The sequence below is a fragment of the Tasmannia lanceolata genome, unplaced genomic scaffold (genome assembly GCF_043159265.1).
Source record: "Tasmannia lanceolata isolate RefF3 unplaced genomic scaffold, GAP_Taslan_0.1 ptg000008l, whole genome shotgun sequence".
In the NCBI taxonomy this organism is placed as follows: Eukaryota; Viridiplantae; Streptophyta; class Magnoliopsida; order Canellales; family Winteraceae; genus Tasmannia; species Tasmannia lanceolata.
This window is the reverse complement of record NW_027518685.1, coordinates 43,102,778-43,126,789: the sequence shown is the minus strand read 5'-3', so window position 1 is coordinate 43,126,789 and position 24,012 is coordinate 43,102,778. Positions and strand designations below refer to the sequence as shown.

Genomic DNA, 24,012 nt, shown 5'->3' with positions numbered 1-24,012 from the left:
ACCCTAGTCTACAAATCGGACAAGGCTCCTAACTCTAGGCTTCACATGTGTAAGCAACATATGTTCGTCCTATATGAGTACATATATATAGTGTCCTAGCAAGGGTTCCCTAATTTTGGTTCTAAAGGGAGCAACTAATATATATACATAATATAATGAAATGAAAGTAGGGCCCAGGCATTTCTGCAGGGTACTATGCCTATGACCATACCCTTGATGTATAACGCCAGCACACCCAGCATTATACAGAGTATGTTCATTGCTCATCGGCTGCTGTAGAACACCAGCACACCCAGTGTCTACGGCTGCAGCTCCGGCGCATAGCTAGGAAATAGATACAACGGCTCCCATCTGGTGCGCGTCCTATCTATTCCCTGAGGCCAATAAGGAAAATGAAAGAAATAAAGAATATGACAATGCATGATGTGCAGTGTGTGAATCCCTTGTTTTATTTACGCACCTACTTGGTGCCCCTGGATTTCTAACGATAAAGTTCCCATTTAACTCGATTTTGGCCCAAATTTCCTCAAAATTAGTAACAATGGCATTTTTACAGAGTTAGGCAATGTTTCAAGAGTTCCCCAGCAGAGTCGCCAGTCTGTGGACCCCGATCCGGGACGGGCGTGGAGGACGGGCCCCCGCGCGAGTCTCTCTAGATCGTCCACGTGAAGGAGAGCCCCACCAAGGAACTCTCGAAAGAGTGCCCCTCACAGCATGAGCGGCGATGTAAAGTGAGATACCTCTCGATTCGGGGACTAGCCCAGATTCGAGGCGTATCTTAAACAAAGAAGAGTCGCCATCCAAGGAAGTGGGCCCTGGATCCCATGCTGTGCTCTGTTGCAACGGATAACCAGAGATATAAAATAGTGTAACGACCCGATTTCCAGAACCAAGCCGTTACACCTATTTGACAAATTCACCTGATGTTCTTTATGAGCAGCGGAAGTATTCTCAATAATGAAATCCATTTAAAATTTTAAACTCACTCTGTTCTAAATTAAGGACCTAGCATCCCAAATAAAATTTATTACAGTCCGAAATTAAATACTTAAACTGAGTCTAAATACGACAGGTGACCCATCTGTCACTCCACCCTCTCTATTTATTTCCCATTCCCGCTTTATTTATATGTCTTCGTTTGCGAAGGCTCCCTCTTCTACTAATCCTGTGGAGGGAAATGTAGCAACGTAAGAGCAAGGAAAAAGGCTCACGACATAAAAGAAACAGTACAATAACCATAAAAATTTCAATGATCAACATTAGAATCCATTTTAAACTATACAGTTTTTCAAATAAATCAAATTTGGAAATAAATCAAGTAATATGAACTCTCATCCTTACTGTGATTCCCAATATGTTCTCTCCCCCAATAGTCATACGGTCATTATGGCCATTATGGCAATTCCCCAATTACCCTGACTCTGGCCGTCAACTATTGACCATCAAGGAACCTCCGCCCCCTAATGAGACGTGCTCCTTTCTAGGATTTCCTTTGGGTCACCTTCCACCCGAGGATTTTCTTTGGGTCACCTTCCACCCAAAAATCTTCCCAATAGTCATACGGTCATTATGGTCATTATGGCAATTCTCAATTACCCTGACTCTGGCCGTCAACTATTCTCTCACCCTTCATTTCAACCTAGAATGGCATGCAGAATTTATGCAAATTTTGCTTTCTGAATGAATATGAAACTTTGCTTTCTGAAATGAAATTCTAAAGAAATATGGTATTGAAGATACTTTTACCTTCTAACATAGTCACATATCAAATAATCATAGGAATTACACTGAATTACCGTTATGAAGCGAGTCCATATTCACTTGCCTGAATGTACGTGGAAAGGATCGTGCAGATGAGAATTTCACGAAAGCAACGTGAGAAGTACCCTTTTCACACGAAAGCAACGTGAGAAGTACCCTTTTCAAATTCTGATGTTTCCTGTGTTCAGTGTTCTTTCTATCAAATTCCTTTCTGATAATATTCCCTGTGTTCTTTCTATCAAATTTAAGATCATGTGGGCCCCGCATGCTACTATTCATGTGGGCCCCGCATGTCACTATTCATGTGGGCCCCGCATGTCACTATTCATGTGAGCCCCATCATGTCACTATTTATGTGGGCCCCGCATGTCACTATTCATGTGGGCCTCATCATGTCACTATTTATGTGGGCCCCGTATGTCACTATTCATTTCACCATAAGTTGATAAAGTTTACTTTACGGTTACTATGCTAGCATTTCACCGTTAAGTATATAGGTGGTAGAACCAACCATTACTTTATCCATATAGGTGGTAAAACCAACCATTACTTCAAATAAAATATAGGTAGGTGGTAGAACCAACCATGAAAGAGATCATTAAATAATTTAGGTGGTAGAACCAACCATTGAAAGAGATCATTGCTTTCAAATAATTTTAGGTGGTAGAACCAACCATGAAAGAGAGACTATTATAAAAGACTTACTTGGTAGTGGATTTCCCTTTTCCTTCTTTTCTCTCTCTCTTCCCTCTCTTTCTCTTCCTCTTCCTCTCTCTCTCTCTCTTTTCCTCTTCCTCTCTCTCTCTCTCTTTCCTTTTTTTCTTATTTTCTTCTTCTTCTTCTTCTCTTCCTCTATTTATAGACATTTTTTTGCATAGTACTTTTGCATAGTACTTTTGCATAGTAAAGACTATTTATTATTTTAATATTATTTCTGTCGGTCAATAGTATTTTTGCATAGTACTTTTGCATAGTAAAGACTATTTACTATTTTAAATTATTATTTTCGTCGGTTAACAGTACTTGCATAGTAAATAATATATTTTTTTATTATTAATTTCGTCGGTCAATAGTATTTTTGCTACTATTTACGATTTGTTTATTATTATTTTCGTCGGTGCGATGATATTTCCGTTTTCCACTAGATGTGGGACCCGTTGATGTGGGACCTACTTGTGTGGGACCCGCTTGTGTGGGTCCTACTTGTGTGGGACCCGCTTGTGTGGGACCCGCTGATGTGGGACCTACTTGTGAATAGTACTTGGTGGGTCCTACTGTGAATAGTAATTATGAATAGTCTTATTCTGAATAGTACTTATGAATAGTAATTTGCATAGTAATTCTGCATAGTATTTTTAATATATATTTTTGCCGGTTATTACATTCTACCCCCCTTAATGAAAATTTCGTCCCCGAAATTTACTATTCTAGAAGAACAAGGAAATGGTGCGTCGCATAGGCTATCAATTATCATAGCTCACAAACAGCTGAATATGGGATGTTCTTGGTCTCTGTGGTTTCACTCTCGGAGTCACTATCTTCTATTATGATGACCTAAAGTTCCTGCCTTTTAGTTCCTGCCTTTTTACCCTGAGTGACTCCTGAACAGATGTCCCAAATATTTGCCTCCTATCACTTAACTAGCTTCTTTCCCCCCTTACAAATCCTACCATCTCATATCTAACTTTTCGCAGGCTTACTTTTCGCAGGCTTACTTTCAGTCATGCTCTATGAATTTTCATCCTAAGTCACCCATTCCAGAATGGAGGCCGTAAGTCTTATGATTCCCCATTCCAAAATGGAGGCCGTTCAGTACTATTTCAATACGAAGCATACCTTGAGTTTTATAATAAAATTGTAAGGAGAATAGTAATTAAAATCCTGACCTTTAGTTATCGCAGTAGATGCCTTAGCACTGTCGTTAACGAGTGCAAAGAAACGATTTCCTGACCCTCCTTGCGCTTTCTCATCTTGACTCAGAGGGCGATATTGGTTTCTCTTCTCTTGATTTTGCGACTGGTTCTGATTACCCCTCCACTGGTTCTGCTGAGGAGCAGACTGTCTTAGAGTTTGAGGCTGATGTTGGGATGGGGTCCCATTTTGCTGTCTGCCTAACCTAGGGCAGTTGTACTGTTTGTGGTTAGGGTCCCCACAGTAATAGCATACATCCCTGCCCCTCAAGCATTGACCCGTATGTCTCTTTCCGCAAGTTGGGCATACTGGAACAGTATAACTCACATTCTCATTCTCATTCTCCGACTTCTGCTTCTTTAGAGGTGGTGGTTGATTTCGGTTCGCAGAGGATTGTGCCCTTGCAGCCGAAACAATTCTTTCGCTTCTCTCTGCGACTTCCGCCTTCGCACAGGCCTCTGCTAAGGTCTGAGGATTAAGGATAATAATGCTGGCCATAAGGGTGGGGCGGAGCCCGTCCACAAACTTTCTTACCCTATCCTCCTCAGTAGCGGCATAACCTGGGGCATAGCGGAATAGAGTCCTGAATCTTGCCCCATACTGGGCCACCGACAACCTTTCTTGCTTCAGTGCTGCGAATTCTTCAGCCAGTGAGTCCTTTACATGTGCAGGAAAGAACTGGGCATTAAATCTCGTCTTAAATTGGCTCCAAGTCTCGGTGGTCGCCGTCGGGTAATTCTGTACAGTGGTTCTCCACCAGACTCCTGCCTCGCCAGTGAAAAGAAATGAGGCCAACCTAATTTTCTGTTCATCATCGCACGCCATGACATCAAAGATGCGTTCCACGCTCAAGATCCAGCTGTCGGCTACCATAGGATCTCCCACCCCAGTGAATTCAGGAGGGTGATAATCCCTGAACTGACGATGGAGTTTGGTAGGATCTTCCCTTGGCTGGTGCACGGCCAAATTTGCCGCAATACTTCGGAGAGCCTCTTGACTCGCTGCTTGGGACTGCACTTGACTCCTAAGTATCTCCGTAAGCATGTGCAGAGGGTCTTGCTCCTCTTCCTGCCCATCCCTCCTAGCTCCTTTTCTTTGGTAAGTATTCATCTTCTGCCAAGACAAGCCTACAATTAATTTACATTTTCAGGGTATGTTGGAAGATTTTAAACCCCTTCGTCCTAGCGACGATTTGTCGGTAATAGGAAGGTACCATAACTTTTAATTATTTAGATCTTCGTATCCCATCTTAAGACGTACCCAAGACTCGTTCACCAGGTTCCTCACAGCCTAAACCTGGCGCAGCTCTGATACCACAACTGTAACGACCCGATTTCCAGAACCAAGCCGTTACACCTATTTGACAAATTCACCTGATGTTCTTTATGAGCAGCGGAAGTATTCTCAATAATGAAATCCATTTAAAATTTTAAACTCACTCTGTTCTAAATTAAGGACCTAGCATCCCAAATAAAATTTATTACAGTCCGAAATTAAATACTTAAACTGAGTCTAAATACGACAGGTGACCCATCTGTCACTCCACCCTCTCTATTTATTTCCCATTCCCGCTTTATTTATATGTCTTCGTTTGCGAAGGCTCCCTCTTCTACTAATCCTGTGGAGGGAAATGTAGCAACGTAAGAGCAAGGAAAAAGGCTCACGACATAAAAGAAACAGTACAATAACCATAAAAATTTCAATGATCAACATTAGAATCCATTTTAAACTATACAGTTTTTCAAATAAATCAAATTTGGAAATAAATCAAGTAATATGAACTCTCATCCTTACTGTGATTCCCAATATGTTCTCTCCCCCAATAGTCATACGGTCATTATGGCCATTATGGCAATTCCCCAATTACCCTGACTCTGGCCGTCAACTATTGACCATCAAGGAACCTCCGCCCCCTAATGAGACGTGCTCCTTTCTAGGATTTCCTTTGGGTCACCTTCCACCCGAGGATTTTCTTTGGGTCACCTTCCACCCAAAAATCTTCCCAATAGTCATACGGTCATTATGGTCATTATGGCAATTCTCAATTACCCTGACTCTGGCCGTCAACTATTCTCTCACCCTTCATTTCAACCTAGAATGGCATGCAGAATTTATGCAAATTTTGCTTTCTGAATGAATATGAAACTTTGCTTTCTGAAATGAAATTCTAAAGAAATATGGTATTGAAGATACTTTTACCTTCTAACATAGTCACATATCAAATAATCATAGGAATTACACTGAATTACCGTTATGAAGCGAGTCCATATTCACTTGCCTGAATGTACGTGGAAAGGATCGTGCAGATGAGAATTTCACGAAAGCAACGTGAGAAGTACCCTTTTCACACGAAAGCAACGTGAGAAGTACCCTTTTCAAATTCTGATGTTTCCTGTGTTCAGTGTTCTTTCTATCAAATTCCTTTCTGATAATATTCCCTGTGTTCTTTCTATCAAATTTAAGATCATGTGGGCCCCGCATGCTACTATTCATGTGGGCCCCGCATGTCACTATTCATGTGGGCCCCGCATGTCACTATTCATGTGAGCCCCATCATGTCACTATTTATGTGGGCCCCGCATGTCACTATTCATGTGGGCCTCATCATGTCACTATTTATGTGGGCCCCGTATGTCACTATTCATTTCACCATAAGTTGATAAAGTTTACTTTACGGTTACTATGCTAGCATTTCACCGTTAAGTATATAGGTGGTAGAACCAACCATTACTTTATCCATATAGGTGGTAAAACCAACCATTACTTCAAATAAAATATAGGTAGGTGGTAGAACCAACCATGAAAGAGATCATTAAATAATTTAGGTGGTAGAACCAACCATTGAAAGAGATCATTGCTTTCAAATAATTTTAGGTGGTAGAACCAACCATGAAAGAGAGACTATTATAAAAGACTTACTTGGTAGTGGATTTCCCTTTTCCTTCTTTTCTCTCTCTCTTCCCTCTCTTTCTCTTCCTCTTCCTCTCTCTCTCTCTCTTTTCCTCTTCCTCTCTCTCTCTCTCTTTCCTTTTTTTCTTATTTTCTTCTTCTTCTTCTTCTCTTCCTCTATTTATAGACATTTTTTTGCATAGTACTTTTGCATAGTACTTTTGCATAGTAAAGACTATTTATTATTTTAATATTATTTCTGTCGGTCAATAGTATTTTTGCATAGTACTTTTGCATAGTAAAGACTATTTACTATTTTAAATTATTATTTTCGTCGGTTAACAGTACTTGCATAGTAAATAATATATTTTTTTATTATTAATTTCGTCGGTCAATAGTATTTTTGCTACTATTTACGATTTGTTTATTATTATTTTCGTCGGTGCGATGATATTTCCGTTTTCCACTAGATGTGGGACCCGTTGATGTGGGACCTACTTGTGTGGGACCCGCTTGTGTGGGTCCTACTTGTGTGGGACCCGCTTGTGTGGGACCCGCTGATGTGGGACCTACTTGTGAATAGTACTTGGTGGGTCCTACTGTGAATAGTAATTATGAATAGTCTTATTCTGAATAGTACTTATGAATAGTAATTTGCATAGTAATTCTGCATAGTATTTTTAATATATATTTTTACCGGTTATTACAAATAGGGTTCGTGCCTGATGACGAATGGGGAAGGGATTAGGCGCCCCCAATTCGCCCAAGTGCTAGCACCTGGTCTCTTATGCCATTTATTATTAATTTTGAAGAGTTTTGGGCGAAAATCATGCGAAATGAGAACGAATATCTCCGAGATAACGTCTAGCTAATCATGCATGTCTCGGAGATGAATAAGAAGCACACACAAAAGAAATGAAAGATATGTCGCCTAAGAATAGCTAGGTTATGAGTGCCATGCCTAATTGGTGTCTAAGTTCTGGTGGACAAGCACATGCATGCTACAGCTAAAGGTATAGGATCTGTACATAAAAATAAGAAAACACAGCAAAACACACAACACAACACGACTCGACACATGACCCGACACGACAAACCCTAGACTCTAATGCAATACTTGACTCGGACCAGGATGGCCATCCATCCTAGCTGCACTACGTATCCCGGCCTCGGGAAGAATCAGAGCCAACGTAGTTCGGTGCCCTATTCTAAACTACGATGCCTAAAACTCTAGGACCGCTATCCTAGACTCGATCCACTAGACTCGACTGATGTTTAAAGCTTTTTGTGCGATTGCTTAAATTCAAGTGGATTGTAATTTTTAGGACTCTATATGCCCTAACTAATGCAAGTTGATTAGCCTTAAGCTAATGCAGGTGGGCCCTATATCCTATGTGTATCTAGGCTGTGCATTCTAAGGAAAACCATGGGTTGACTATATGCTTCCTAGTCTAGCCATCGGTTCGACTAAATGTCTAACCGATCGACTTGAGGCCTCCTAACTCTAGGGACACTCACACGACAGGACACACCATATCAATACAAATCAGGACCGACTCCTAACTCTAAAACACCCTAAATATCTAGGACAGACTCCTAACTCTAGGGGAAGATCTTTTTTGAAAAGGTTTTGAAGTTTTTTTGTATTTTTTTGGAATATTTGAAATGTTTATTTTTAAAGGTTTGGCTGGACCTGGGATGTGGACCCCAAGCTGCACTACGTACCCTGTTGAAAGGGATCAAGCCAACGTAGTTCGGACCAGAATTCCTAACTACTCTGCACATGACTCAAGATTTTTTGAAATTTTGATTTTTAAAATGTTTTTGGATTTTGAATTGTTTTTTAGATGTTTTTGAATTTGCAAGTGTTTTTGGAATGTTTTTGTTGTTTTCAAGTGTTTTTGGAATGTTTTTGTTGTTTTCAAGTATTTTTGAAATGTTTTTGTTGTTTTTTTGACACCAGAGAATAAAATCCTATCATCATAAGGGTAGGGAGACTTCTGGAATCCCGCAAAGGTTGGACAGCATCCTATGCTTTGCGGGGGAACGAACAGGAAAATAACTCGGCAAGGGTTGGACAGCATCCTATATCTTGCAGGAGCGGGTAAAGATCACGATTTGATGAGAGGATGAACAGAATCCTAACCCCTATGATGATAGGAAAAACTCCTGGACTGACTGAAGGACTGACTCCTGTGCTGAAGACTGTTATAATTACTATTTATAATTACTATACAAGATTACTATTCAAAAATACTATTCATAATTACTATTTATAGGTAATATTCAAAACTACTATTCATAATTACTATTTATAAGTACTATTCAAAACTACTATTCATAATTACTATTTATAAGTACTATTCAAAACTACTATTCATAGTAGGACCCGCTGATGTGGGACCCGCTGTTGTGGGACCCGCTGTGGGACCCGCTGATGTGGGACCTGCTGTGGGACCCGCCGCTGTGGGACCTACTGATGTGGGACCCGCTGTGGGACCCGCTGTTGTGGGACCCGCTGGGACTGCTGTTGTGGGATCCGCTGTGGGACCCGCTGTTGTGGGACCTGCTGTGGGACCCGCCGATGTGGGACCCGCTGTGGGACCTACTGATGTGGGACCCGCTGTGGGACCCGCTGCTGTGGGATCCGCTGTGGGACCCGCTGTTGTGGGACCCGCTGTGGGACCCGCGGTTGTGGGACCCGCTGCGGGACCCGCTGATGTGGGACCCGCCACTGAGGGACCCGCCACTGTAGGACCCGCTGTGGGACCCTGCTGATGTGGGACCCGCTGATGTGGGACCCACTGATGTGGGACCCGCCGCTGTGGGACCCGCCGCTGTGGGACCCACTGATGTGGGACCCACTGATGTGGGACCCGTTGTGGGACCCGCTACTGTGGTGTATCGTGTAGTGCAAAGAATGACTAATTATAAAATAAAAAACTGAGCTTACACCGGCTATAATTGGAGGAACAAAAGATCCAGGAAGATGTTGACGGAGTCGGTGTGCTTGTGTGGGGCCCGCTGATGTGGGACCCGCTGATGTAGGACCCGCTGGAGGTGGGGTGGAGGAGATGGGATGCCGGTGGAGAAAATAGGGGAGAATGATGGTGGAGGAAATGGTTTTGGGAGATGATCTCAAAGATCTGTAAAAAAAAAAAAAAGATGGATCTAATGGTGAAGATGTGAAGGTAGGTGCAGGGTGACGGTTAGATCTCCGGCAAGATCGCCGGTGAAGGAGATTAAGAACCCCTCTCTCTCTCTCTGCCTCTCTCTCTACAGATCTCTCTCTCTCTCTCTCCCTTTCTCTCTCTTTCTCTGCAGATCTCTCTCTCCCCTCTGGTTTTTCTTCTACTGTCGTTTCTTCTTTTTTTTTTTTTTTTTCTGTCTCCAGAGGGTTGGCGACCAGAAGAAGGTGCTTGAATGGTTTTTTTTTATTGGGGGGTTTTGGGTTGATTTTTTTATTTTTTTATTGTTTCGTGGTTGGACTTTATGAAAGAAGGCCTGGCCGACGAAGACAAATGCGGAGGAAATGAAGAAAAACGAGGAGAGGTGGGGACAGTGATGATGACGATTTTGGCATCTTCTCTGTCTCTCGTCTGTCTTCGTTTTTTTTATATTATATATATATATATATATATTTATATATGTAAAGAAAATGAGGAGGAAACGAAGAAACATGAGGAGAGGTGGGGACAGTGACGATGATGATTTTGGCATCTTCTCTGTCTCTCGTCTGTCTTCGTTTTTTTTTTTTAATATTATATATATATATATATATTTATATATGTAAAAGAAAATGAGGAGGAAATAAAGAAAAATGAGGAGAGGTGGGGACAGTGATGATGATGGCTTTGGCATCTTCGCTGTTTCTTTGATTATCGCACATACTTTGCCTGTCTTTTTCTTCATTTTTCGCCCGATTGCCCTGAAATTTTGCCGGGGGACTCTCGAGAATACTAACAACCTCTTGGGGAGTTTGTACTCACAAATACGCACAATAAGATGCTCCGAGACTCAAACCTTCTTCTCATTTTGGGCTCAGTCCCCAGGAATTTGCGGAGATTAATTTTGGGATGTCTTGGGACTCGAAATTTGGGAATTTTATTGGATATTCAATTTTGGGGACTTTAGGGCCTTGTCAAAATGGGGTGTCTACATACATTAATCCGCATACCCCCTGTTTCTGCCCGGACAACCCATTACAGAAAATTTGAACCGATTTTCTAGATTCCTGCGCACCCCCGCTTCTGGCTGAATCGCCACCCTTATTCCTACACTACACTGCTCCACAAATGCCGTCCGTTTGCTAGGCAAACCACGACGGATTTTGATGAAATTTTATTGGGATTCTAGTGGGACCCTAAGCTAACCTAAGGCACAATTTGGGACCTTAGAACACTAGTTTATTAGGACAATTATTTAATGAAGAATAGAGATTTAAAAAATAGATGGTTTCTTATTTTAGAAACTTTGTAAGACATCTATCTTTTAGCAAAGGAAACCTTAAGGATGGTGTCACGGAGCTTTTAGCCAAGTTTTGAGATGAGGATGAGATGGTATTGAATCTTAGATTTAGTTGATAAAGGATAGAGATTGAAAAAATAGAAAGTTTGTTATTGTAGAAAGCTTAAAAAACATCCATCTTTTAGACATATGAGACCCTAGAGACGATGTCAATGAGGTTTTAGCCATGTTTTGGGATGAGGATAAGAGGGTATTGAATCTTAGATTTAGTTGATTAATGATGGAGATTGTAAAAAAATAGAAAGTTTCTTATTTTAGAAACTTTATCAAACATCCATCTTTTAGACATAAGAAACCCTAGAGATGATATCAACGAGCATTTAGCCAAGTTTTGGGATAAGAATGAGTGGGTATTAGATCTTAGATTTAGTTGATGAATGATGGATAATGAAAAAATAGAGATTTTCTTATTTTAGAAACTTTATAAAATATCAATCTTTTAAACTTAGTAAATCGTAAAGATGGTGTCAATGAGCTTTTTGCTTAGTTCTGAGATGAGCATGCGATGGTATTGAATCTTAGATTTAGTTGATGACGGATAGAGATTGAAAAAATAGAAAGTTTCTTATTTTAGAAACTTTATAAAACAAACATCTTTTACATATAAGAAAACCATGATATGCTGTCAAGGTGCTTTTGTTGATAGAGATTGAAAAATAGAAAGTTTCTTATTTTAGAAACTTTATAAAACATCCACCTTTTAGACATAGGGAACACTATAGATGGTGTCCAGGAGGTTTCAGCCAAGTTTTGAGATTATGATTAGATGGTATTGAACATTTGATTTTGTTGAACAAGGATGGAGATTGTAAAGTAGAAAGTTTCTTATTTTAGTAACTTTATAAACATCCATCTTTTAGACATAGGAAACCCCATAGATGCGTGAAGGAGCTTTTTGCAAAGTTTTGAGGTGGGGATGAGATGATATTGAATCTTAGATTTAGTTGATGAAGGATGGAGATTGAAAAATTAGAAAGTTTCTTATTTTTGAAACTTTATAAGACATCAATATTTTAGACATAGGAAACCCAAAAGATGGTGTCGAGGAGCTTTTAGCCAAGTTTTGAGATGTGGATGAGATGGTATTGAATTTTAGAATTAGTTTATAAAGGATGGAGATCGAAAAAATAGAAAGTTTCTTATTTTAGAAAATTTACAAAACATCCATCTTTTAGACATAGGAAACCCTATATATGGTGTCAAGGAACTTTTAACTGAGTTTTGATATGAGGATGAGATGATATTGAAACTTAGATTTAGTTGATGAAGAATAGAGATTTAAAAAATAGTGGTTTCTTATTTTAGAAACTTTGTAAGACATCTATCTTTTAGCAAAGGAAACCTTAGGGATGGTGCTAAGGAGCTTTTAGCGAAGTTTTGAGATGAGGATGAGATAGTATTGAATCTTAGATTTGGTTGATAAAGGATAGAGATTGGAAAAATAGAAAGTTTGTTATTGTAGAAAGCTTAAAAAACATCCATCTTTTAGACATATGTGACCCTAGAGACGGTGTCAATGAGCTTTTAGCCATGTTTTGGGATGAGGATGAGAGGGTATTGAATCTTAGATTTAGTTGATTAATGATGGAGATTGTAAAAATAGAAAGTTTCTTATTTTAGAAACTTTATCAAACATCCATCTCTTAGACATAAGAAACCCTAGAGTTGATATCAACGAGCATTTAGCCAAGTTTTGGGATAAGAATGAGTGGGTATTGAATCTTAGATTTAGTTGATGAATGATGGATAATGAAAAAATAGAGAGTTTCTTATTTTAGAAACTTTATAAAATATCAATAATTTAAACTTAGTAAATCGTAAAGATGGTGTCAAGGAGCTTTTTGCTTAGTTCTGAGATGAGGATGCGATGATATTGAATCTCAGATTTAGTTGATGAAGGATAGAGATTGAAAAAATAGAAAGTTTCTTATTTTAGAAACTTTATAAAACAAACATCTTTCAGATATAAGAAAACCAAGATATGCTGTCAAGGTGCTTTTGTTGATATATATTGAAAAACAGAAAGTTTCTTATTTTAGAAACTTTATAAAACATCCATCTTTTAGACATAGGAAACCCCATAGATGGTGTGAAGGAGCTTTTTGCAAAGTTTTGAGGTGCGGATGAGATGATATTGAATCTTAGATTTAGTTGATGAAGGATGGAGATTGCAAAATTAGAAAGTTTCTTATTTTTGAAACTTTATAAGACATCAATATTTTAGACATAGGAAACCCAAAAGATGGTGTCGAGGAGTTTTTAGCCAAGTTTTGAGATGTGGATGAGATGGTATTGAATTTTAGAATTAGTTTATAAAGGATGGCGATTGAAAAAATAGTAAGTTTCTTATTTTAGAAACTTTACAAAACATCCATCTTTTAGACATAGGAACCCCTTTATATGGTGTCAAGGAACTTTTAACTAAGTTTTGATATGAGGATGAGATGATATTGAATCTTAGATTTAGTTGATGAAGAATAGAGATTTAAAAAATAGATGGTTTCTTATTTTAGAAACTTTATAAGACATCTATCTTTTAGCAAAGGAAACCTTAGGGTTGGTGTCAATGGGCTTTTAGCCAAGTTTTGAGATGAGGATGAGATGATATTGAATCTTAGATTTAGTTGATAAAGGATAGAGATTGAGAAAATAGAAAGTTTGTTATTGTAGAAAGCTTAAAAAACATCCATCTTTTAGACATATGAGACCCTAGAGACGGTGTCAATGAGCTTTTAGCCATGTTTTGGGATGATGATGAGAGGGTATTGAATCTTAGATTTAGTTGATTAATGATGGAGATTGTAAAAATAGAAAGTTTCTTTTTTTTGAAACTTTATCAAACATCCATCTCTTAGACATAAGAAACCCTAGAGATGATATCAACGAGCATTTAGCCAAGTTTTGGGATAAGAATGAATGGGTATTGAATCTTAGATTTAGTTGATGAATGATGGGTATTGAAAAAATAGAGAGTTTCTTATTTTAGAAACTTTATAAAATATCAATCTTTTAAACTTATGAAATCGTAAAGATGGTGTCAATGAGCTTTTTGCTTAGTTATGCGATGCGAATGCGATGGTATTGAATCTTAGATGTAGTTTATGATGGATAGAGATTGCAAAAATAGAAAGTTTCTTATTTTAGAAACTTTATAAAACAAACATCTCTCAGATATAAGAAATCCAAGTTATGCTGTCAAGGTGCTTTTGATGATAGAGATTGAAAAACAGAAAGTTTCTTATTTTAGAAACTTTATAAAACATCCACCTTTTAGACATAGGGAACACTATAGATGGTGTTCAGGAGGTTTTAGCCAAGTTTTGAGATTATGATTTGATGGTATTGAATATTTGATTTTGTTGATCAAGGATAGAGATTGTAAAATAGAAAGTTTCTTATTTTAGTAACATTATAAAACATCCATCTTTTAGACATAGGAAACCCCATAGATGGTGTCAAGGAGCTTTTTGCAAAGTTTTGAGGTGGTGATGATATGATATTTAATCTTAGATTTAGTTGATGAAGGATTGAGATTGAAAAATTAGAAAGTTTCGTATTTTTGGAACTTTATAAGACATCAATATTTTAGACATAGGAAACCCAAAAGATGGTGTCGAGGAGCTTTTAGCCAAGTTTGGAGATGTGGATGAGATGGTATTGAATTTTAGAATTAGTTTATAAAGGATGGAGATTGAAAAAATAGAAAGTTTCTTATTTTATAAACTTTACAAAACATCCATCTTTTAGACATAGGAAACCCTATATATGGTGTCAAGGAACTTTTAGCTGAGTTTTGAGATGAGGATGAGATGATATTAAATCTTAGATTTAGTTGATGAAGAATAGAGATTTAAAAAATAGATGGTTTCTTATTTTAGAAACTTTATAAGACATCTATCTTTTAGCAAAGCAAACCTAAGGGATGGTGTCAAGGAGCTTTTAGCCAAGTTTTGAAATGAGGATGAGATGGTATTGAATCTTAGATTGAGTTGATAAAGGATAGAGATTGATAAAATAGAAAGTTTGTTATTGTAGAAAGCTTAAAAAACATCCATCTTTTAGACATATGAGACCCTAGAGACGGTGTCAATGAGCTTTTAGCCATGTTTTGGGATGAGGATGAGAGGGTATTGAATCTTAGATTTAGTTGATTAATGATGGATATTGAAAAAAATAGAGAGTTTCTTATTTTAGAAACTTTATAAAATTTGCAAATCGTAAAGATAGTGTTAAGGAGCATTTTGCATAGTTCTGAGATGAGGATGCGATGGTAATGAATCTTAGATTTAGTTGATGATTGATAGATATTGAAAAAATAGAAAGTTTCTTATTTTAGAAACTTTATAAAACAAACATCTTTTAGATATAAGAAAATCAAGATATGCTGTCAAGGTGCTTTTGTTGATAGAGATTGAAAAACAGAAAGTTTCTTATTTTAGAAACTTTATAAAACATCCACCTTTTAGACATAGGAAACACTATAGATGGTGTTCACGAGGTTTGAGCCAAGTTTTGAGATTATGATCAGATGGTATTGAATATTAGATTTTGTTGATCAAGGATAGAGATTGTAAAATAGAAAGTTTCTTATTTTAGTAACTTTATAAAACATCCATCTTTTAGACATAGAAAACCCTATAGATAGTGTCAAGGAGCTTTTTGCAAAGTTTTGAGGTGGGGATGAGATGATATTGAATCTTAGATTTAGTTGATGAATGATGAAGATTGAAAAATTAGAAAGTTTTATTATTTTTAAAACTTTATAAGACATCAATATTTTAGACATAGGAAACCCAAAAGATGGTGTCGAGGAGCTTTTAGCCAAGTTTTGAGATGTCGATGAGATGGTATTGAATTTTAGAATTAGTTTATAAAGGATAGATATTGAAAAATCAGAAAGTTCCTTATTTTAGAAACTTTAGAAAACATCCATCTTTTAGACATAGGAAACCCTATATATGGTGTCAAGGAACTTTTAGCTGAGTTTTGAGATGAGGATGAGATGATATTGAATCTTAGATTTAGTTGATGAAGAATAGAGATTTAAAAAATAGATGGTTTCTTATTTTAGAAACTTTGTAAGACATCTATCTTTTAGCAAAGGAAACCTTAGAGATGGTGGAAATGAGCTTTCAGCCAAGTTTTCAGATGAGGATGAGATGGTATTGAATCTTAGATTTAGTTGATAAATGATAGAGATTGAAAAAATAGAAAGTTTGTTATTGTAGAAAGCTTAAAAAACATACATCTTTTAGACATATGAGACCCTAGAGACGGTGTTAATGAACTTTTAGCTATGTTTTGGGATGAGGATGAGAGGGTATTGAATCTTAGATTTAGTTGATTAATGATGGAGATTGTAAAAATAGAAAGTTTCTTATTTTAGAAACTTTATCAAACCTGTATCTTTTAGACATAAGAAACCCTAAAGATGATATCAACGAGCATTTAGCCAAGTTTTGGGATAAGAATGAGTGGGTGTTGAATCTTAGATTTAGTTGATGAATGATGGATATTGAAAAAATAAAGAGTTTCTTATTTTAGAAACTTTATAAAATATCAATCTTTTAAACTTAGTAAATCGTAAAGATGGTGTCAAGGAGCTTTTTGTTTATTTCTGAGATGAGGATGCGATGGTATGGAATCTTAGATTTAGTTGATGATGGATAGAGATTGAAAAAATAGAAAGTTTCTTATTTTAGAAACTTTATAAAACAAAAATCATTTATATACAAGAAAACCAAGACATTCTGTCAAGGTGCTTTTGTATGGTGTCAAGGAACTTTTAGCTGAGTTTTGAGATGAGGATGAGATGATATTGATTCTTAGATTTAGTTGATGAAGAATAGAGATTTAAAAAATATATGGTTTTTTATTTTAGAAACTTTGTAAGACATCTATCTTTTAGCAAAGGAAACCTTAGGGATGGTGTGAAGGAGCATTTAGCCAAGTTTTGAAATGAAGATGAGATGGTATTGAATCTTAGATTTAGTTGATAAAGGATAGAGATTGAAAAAATAGAAAGTTTGTTATTGTAGAAAGCTTAAAAAACATCCATCTTTTAGACATATGAGACCGTAGAGACGTTGTCAATGAGCTTTTAGCCATGTTTTGGGATGAGGATGAGAGGGTATTGAATCTTAGATTTTGTTGATTAATGATGGAGTTTGTAAAAATAGAAAGTTTCTTATTTTAGAAACTTTATCAAGCATCCATCTTTTAGACATAAGAAACCCTAGAGATGATATTAACGAGCATTTAGCCAAGTTTTGGGATAAGAAATAGTGGGTATTGAATCTTAGATTTAGTTGATCAATGATGGATATTGAAAAAATAGAGAGTTTCTTATTTTAGAAACTTTATAAAATATCAATCTTTTAAATTTAGTAAATCGTAAAGATGGTGTCAAGGAGCATTTTGCATAGTTCTGAGATGAGGATGCGATGGTAATGAATCTTAGATTTAGTTGATGATTGATAGATATTGAAAAAATAGAAAGTTTCTTATTTTAGAAACTTTATAAAACATCCACCTTTTAGACATAGGAAACACTATAGATGGTGTTCACGAGGTTTGAGCCAAGTTTTGAGATTATGATCAGATGGTATTGAATATTAGATTTTGTTGATCAAGGATAGAGATTGTAAAATAGAAAGTTTCTTATTTTAGTAACTTTATAAAACATCCATCTTTTAGACATAGAAAACCCTATAGATAGTGTCAAGGAGCTTTTTGCAAAGTTTTGAGGTGGGGATGAGATGATATTGAATCTTAGATTTAGTTGATGAAGGATGAAGATTGAAAAATTAGAAAGTTTCTTATTTTTAAAACTTTATAAGACATCAATATTTTAGACATAGGAAACCCAAAAGATAGTGTCGATGAGCTTTTAGCCAAGTTTTGAGATGTCGATGAGATGGTATTGAATTTTAGAATTAGTTTATAAAGGATAGATATTGAAAAATCAGAAAGTTTCTTATTTTAGAAACTTTACAAAACATCCATCTTTTAGACATAGGAAACCCTATATATGGTGTCAAGGAACTTTTAGCTGAGTTTTGAGATGAGGATGAGATGATATTGAATCTTAGATTTAGTTGATGAAGAATAGAGATTTAAAAAATAGATGGTTTCTTATTTTAGAAACTTTGTAAGACATCTATCTTTTAGCAAAGGAAACCTTAAAGATGGTGGAAATGAGCTTTCAGCCAAGTTTTCAGATGAGGATTAGATGGCATTGAATCTTAGATTTAGTTGATAAATGATAGAGATTGAAAAAATAGAAAGTTTGTTATTGTAGAAAGCTTAAAAAACATACATCTTTTAGACATATGAGACCCTAGAGACGGTGTCAATGAGCTTTTAGCTATGTTTTGGGATGAGGATGAGAGGGTATTGAATCTTAGATTTAGTTGATTAATGATGGAGATTGTAAAAATAGAAAGTTTCTTATTTTAGAAACTTTATCAAACCTGTATCTTTTAGACATAAGAAACCCTAAAGATGATATCAACGAGCATTTAGCCAAGTTTTGGGATAAGAATGAGTGGGTGTTGAATCTTAGATTTAGTTGATGAATGATGGATATTGAAAAAATAAAGAGTTTCTTATTTTAGAAACTTTATAAAATATCAATCTTTTAAACTTAGTAAATCGTAAAGATGGTGTCAAGGAGCTTTTTGTTTATTTCTGAGATGAGGATGCGATGGTATGGAATCTTAGATTTAGTTGATGATGGATAGAGATTGAAAAAATAGAAAGTTTCTTATTTTAGAAACTTTATAAAACAAACATCATTTATATATAAGAAAACCAAGACATTCTGTCAAGGTGCTTTTGTATGGTGTCAAGGAACTTTTAGCTGAGTTTTGAGATGAGGATGAGATGATATTGATTCTTAGATTTAGTTGATGAAGAATAGAGATTTAAAAAATATATGGTTTCTTATTTTAGAAACTTTGTAAGACATCTATCTTTTAGCAAAGGAAACCTTAGGGATGGTGTGAAGGAGCTTTTAGCCAAGTTTTGAAATGAAGATGAGATGGTATTGAATCTTAGATTTAGTTGATAAAGGATAGAGATTGAAAAAATAGAAAGTTTGTTATTGTAGAAAGCTTAAAAAACATCCATCTTTTAGACATATAAGACCCTAGAGACGGTGTCAATGAGCTTTTAGCCATGTTTTGGGATGAGGATGAGAGGGTATTGAATCTTAGATTTAGTTGATTAATGATGGAGTTTGTAAAAATAGAAAGTTTCTTATTTTAGAAACTTTATCAAGCATCTATCTTTTAGACATAAGAAACCCTAGAGATGATATTAACGAGCATTTAGCCAAGTTTTGGGATAAGAAAGAGTGGGTATTGAATCTTAGATTTAGTTGATCAATGATGGATATTGAAAAAATAGAGAGTTTCTTATTTTAGAAACTTTATAAAATATCAATCTTTTAAATTTAGTAAATCGTAAAGATGGTGTCAAGGAGCTTTTTGCTTAGTTCTGAGATGAGGATGCGATGGTATTGAATCTTAGATTTAGTTGATGATGGATAGATATTGAAAAAATAGAAAGTTTCTTATTTTAGAAACTTTATAAAACAAACATCTTTTAGATATAAGAAAACCAAGATATGCTGTCAAGGTGCTTTTGTTGATAGATATTGAAAAACAGAAAGTTTCTTATTTTAGAAACTTTATAAAACATCAACCTTTTAGACATAGGAAACACTATAGATGGTGTCAATGATGTTTTAGCCAAGTTTTGAGATTATGATTAGATGTTATTGAATATTAGATTTTGTTGATCAAGAAGGATAGAGATTGTAAAATAGAAAGCTTCTTATTTTAGTAACTTTATAAATAATCAATCTTTTAGACATAGGAAACCCCATAGATGGTGTCAGGGAGCTTTTTGCAAAGTTTTGAGGTGAGGATGAGATGATATTGAATCTTAGATTTAGTTGATGAAGGATGGAGATTGAAAAATTAGAAAGTTTCTTATTTTTGAAACTTTATAAGACATCAATATTTTAGACATAGGAAACCCAAAAGATGGTGTCGTAGAACTTTTAGCCAAGTTTTGAGATGTGGATGAGATTGTATTCAATTTTAGACTTAGTTTATAAAGGATGGAGATTGAAAAAATAGAAAGTTTCTTATTTTAGAAACTTTTCAAAACATCCATCTTTTAGACATAGGAAACCATATATATGGTGTCAAGGAACTTTTAGCTGAGTTTTGAGATGAGGATGAGATGATATTGAATCTTAGATTTAGTTGATGAAGAATAGAGATTTAAAAAATAGATGGTTTCTTATTTTAGAAACTTTGTAAGACATCTATCTTTTAGCAAAGGAAACCTTAGGGATGGTGTCAAGGAGCTTTTAGCCAAGTTTTGAAATGAGGATGCGATGGTATTGAATCTTAGGTTTAGTTGATAAAGGATAGAGATTGAAAAAATAGAAAGTTTGTTATTGTAGAAAGCTTAAAAAACATCCATCTTTTAGACATATGAGACCCTAGAGACGGTGTCAATGAGCTTTTAGCAATGTTTTGGGATGAGGATGCGAGGGTATTGAATCTTAGATTTAGTTGATTAATGATGGAGATTGTAAAAATAGAAAGTTTCTTATTTTAGAAACTTTATCAAACATCCATCTTTTAGACATAAGAAATCCTAGAGATGATATCAACGAGCATTTAGCCAAGTTTTGGGATAAGAATGAGTGGGTATTGAATCTTAGATTTAGTTGATTAATGATGGATATTGAAAAAATAGAGAGTTTGTAATTTTAGAAACTTTATAAAATATCAATCTTTTAAACTTAGTAAATCGTAAAGATGGTGTCAAGGAGCTTTTTGCTTAGTTCTGAGATGAGGATGCGATGGTATTGAAACTTAGATTTAGTTGATGATTGATAGAGATTGAAAAAATAGAAAGTTTCTTATTTTATAAACGTTATAAAACAATCTTTTAGATATAAGAAAACCAAGATATGCTCTCAAGGTGCTTTTCTTGATAGAGATTGAAAAACAGAAAGTTTCTTATTTTACAAACTTTATAAAACAAACATCTTTTAGATATAAGAAAACCAAGATATGCTGTCAAGGTGCTTTTGTTGATAGAGATTGAAAAATTGAAAGTTTCTTATTTTAGAAACTTTTTAAAACATCCACCTTTTAGACATTGGAAACACTATAGATGGTGTCCATGAGGTTTTAGCCAAGTTTTGAGATTATGATTAAATGGTATTGAATATTAGATTTTGTTGATCAAGGATAGAGATTGTAAAATAGAAAGTTTCTTATTTTAGTAACTTTATAAAACATCCATCTTTTAGACAAAGGAAACCCCATAGATGGTGTCAAGGAGATTTTTGCAAAGTTTTGAGGTGGCGATGAGATGATATTGAATCTTAGATTTAGTTCATAAAGGATGGAGATTGAAAAATTAGAAAGTTTCTTATTTCTGAAACTTTATAAGACATGAATATTTTAGACATAGGAAACCCAAAAGATGGTGTCGATGAGCTTTTCGCCAAGTTTTGAGATGTGGATGAGATGGTATTGGATTTTAGAATTAGTTTATAAAGGATGGAGATTGAAAAAATAGAAAGTTTCTTATTTTAGAAACTTTACAAAACATCCATCTTTTAGACATGGGAAACCCTATATATGGTGTCAAGGAACTTTTAGCTGAGTTTTGAGATGAGGATGAGATGATATTGAATCTTAGATTTAGTTGATGAAGAATAGAGATTTAAAAAATAGATGGTTTCTTATTTTAGAAATTTTGTAAGACATCTATCTTTTAGCAAAGGAAACCCTAGGGATGGTGTGAAGGAGCTTTTAGCCAAGTTTTGAGATGAGGATGAGATGGTATTGAATCTTAGATTGAGTTGATAAAGGATAGAGATTGAAAAAATAGAAAGTTTGTTATTGTAGAAAGCTTAAAAAACATCCATCTTTTAAACATATGAGACCCTAGAGACGGTGTCAATGAGCTTTTAGACATGTTTTGGGATGAGGATGAGAGGGTATTGAATCTTAGATTTAGTTGATTAATGATGGAGATTGTAAAAATAGAAAGTTTCTTATTTTAGAAACTTTATAAAACATCCACCTTTTAGACATAGGAAACACTATAGATGGTGTCCATGAGGTTTTAGCCAAGTTTTGAGATTATGATTAGATGGTATTGAATATTAGATTTTGTTGATCAAGGATAGAGATTGTAAAATAGAAAGTTTCTTATTTTAGTAACTTTATAAAACATCCATCTTTTAGACATAGGAAACCCCATAGATGGTGTCGAGGAGCTTTTTGCAAAGTTTTGAGGTGAGGATGAGATGATATTGAATCTTAGATTTAGTTCATAAAGGATGGAGATTGAAAAATTAGAAAGTTTCTTATTTCTAAAACTTTATAAGACATGAATATTTTAGACATAGGAAACCCAAAAGATGGTGTCGAGGAGCTTTTAGCCAAGTTTTGAGATGTGGATGAGATGGTATTGGATTTTAGAATTAGTTTATAAAGGATGGAGATTGAAAAAATAGAAAGTTTCTTATTTTAGAAACTTTACAAAACATCCATCTTTTAGACATAGGAAACCCTATAGATGGTGTCCATGAGGTTTTAGCCAAGTTTTGAGATTATGATTAGATGGTATTGAATATTAGATTTTGTTGATCAAGGATAGAGATTGTAAAATAGAAAGTTTCTTATTTTAGTAACTTTATAAAACATCCATCTTTTAGACATAGGAAACCCCATAGATGGTGTCGAGGAGCTTTTTGCAAAGTTTTGAGGTGAGGATGAGATGATATTGAATCTTAGATTTAGTTCATAAAGGATGGAGATTGAAAAATTAGAAAGTTTCATATTTCTAAAACTTTATAAGACATGAATATTTTAGACATAGGAAACCCAAAAGATGGTGTCGAGGAGCTTTTAGCCAAGTTTTGAGATGTGGATGAGATGGTATTGGATTTTAGAATTAGTTTATAAAGGATGGAGATTGAAAAAATAGAAAGTTTCTTATTTTAGAAACTTTACAAAACATCCATCTTTTAGACATAGGAAACCCTATATATGGTGTCAAGGAACTTTTAGCTGAGTTTTGAGATGAGGATGAGATGATATTGAATCTTAGATTTAGTTGATGAAGAATAGAGATTTAAAAAATAGATGGTTTCTTATTATAGAAACTTTGTAAGACATCTATCTTTTAGCAAAGGAAACCTTAGGGATGGTGTGAAGGAGCTTTTAGCCAAGTTTTGAGATGAGAATGAGATGGTATTGAATCTTAGATTGAGTTGATAAAGGATAGAGATTGAAAAAATAGAAAGTTTGTTATTGTAGAAAGCTTAAAAAACATCCATCTTTTAAACATATGAGACCCTAGAGACGGTGTCAATGAGCTTTTAGACATGTTTTGGGATGAGGATGAGAGGGTATTGAATCTTAGATTTAGTTGATTAATGATGGAGATTGTAAAAATAGAAAGTTTCTTATTTTAGAAACTTTATCAAACATCCATCTTTTAGACATAAGAAACCCTAGAGATGATATCTTCGAGCATTTAGCCAAGTTTTGGGATAAGAATGAGTGGATATTGAATCTTAGATTTAGTTGATGAATGATGGATATTGAAAAAATAGAGAGTTTCTTATTTTAGAAACTTTATAAAATATCAATCTTTTAAACTTAGTAAATCGTAAAGATGGTGTCAAGGAGCTTTTCGCTTAGTTCTGAGATGAGGATGAGATGGTATTAAATCTTAGATTTAGTTGATGATGGATAGAGATTGATAAAATAGAAAGTTTCTTATTTTACAAACTTTATAAAACAAACATATTTTAGATATAAGAAAACCAAGATATGCTGTCAAGGTGCTTTTGTTGATAGAGATTGAAAAATAGAA

The 24,012-nt window shown here is 35.3% G+C and overlaps 1 protein-coding gene and 1 long non-coding RNA gene across 2 annotated transcripts; both read right to left on the bottom strand.

The window, feature by feature from the left end:
* Positions 1 to 946: 946 nt before the first annotated feature.
* LOC143885325 (uncharacterized) lies at positions 947 to 2,571 on the bottom strand. Its single transcript, XR_013253201.1, has 2 exons — positions 2,467 to 2,571; positions 947 to 1,939 (listed from the first exon to the last, which is right to left on the bottom strand). It is a non-coding gene; the product is annotated as an uncharacterized LOC143885325 (long non-coding RNA).
* Positions 2,572 to 3,159: 588 nt separating this feature from the next.
* On the bottom strand, positions 3,160 to 6,696 carry LOC143885324 (uncharacterized). Its single transcript, XM_077389438.1, has 2 exons — positions 6,592 to 6,696; positions 3,160 to 6,064 (listed from the first exon to the last, which is right to left on the bottom strand). The coding sequence occupies exon 2, from the start codon at positions 4,780 to 4,782 to the stop codon at positions 3,577 to 3,579; it is 1,206 nt and encodes a 401-aa protein (XP_077245553.1). The 5' UTR covers positions 4,783 to 6,064; positions 6,592 to 6,696; the 3' UTR covers positions 3,160 to 3,576.
* Between the last annotated feature and the right edge of the window lie 17,316 nt (positions 6,697 to 24,012).

What these genes read in the sequence shown, in the direction of transcription:
- LOC143885324 (XM_077389438.1), bottom strand. Translation starts at nt 4,782, where the DNA reads ATGAATACTTACCAAAGAAAAGGAGCTAGGAGGGATGGGCAGGAAGAG.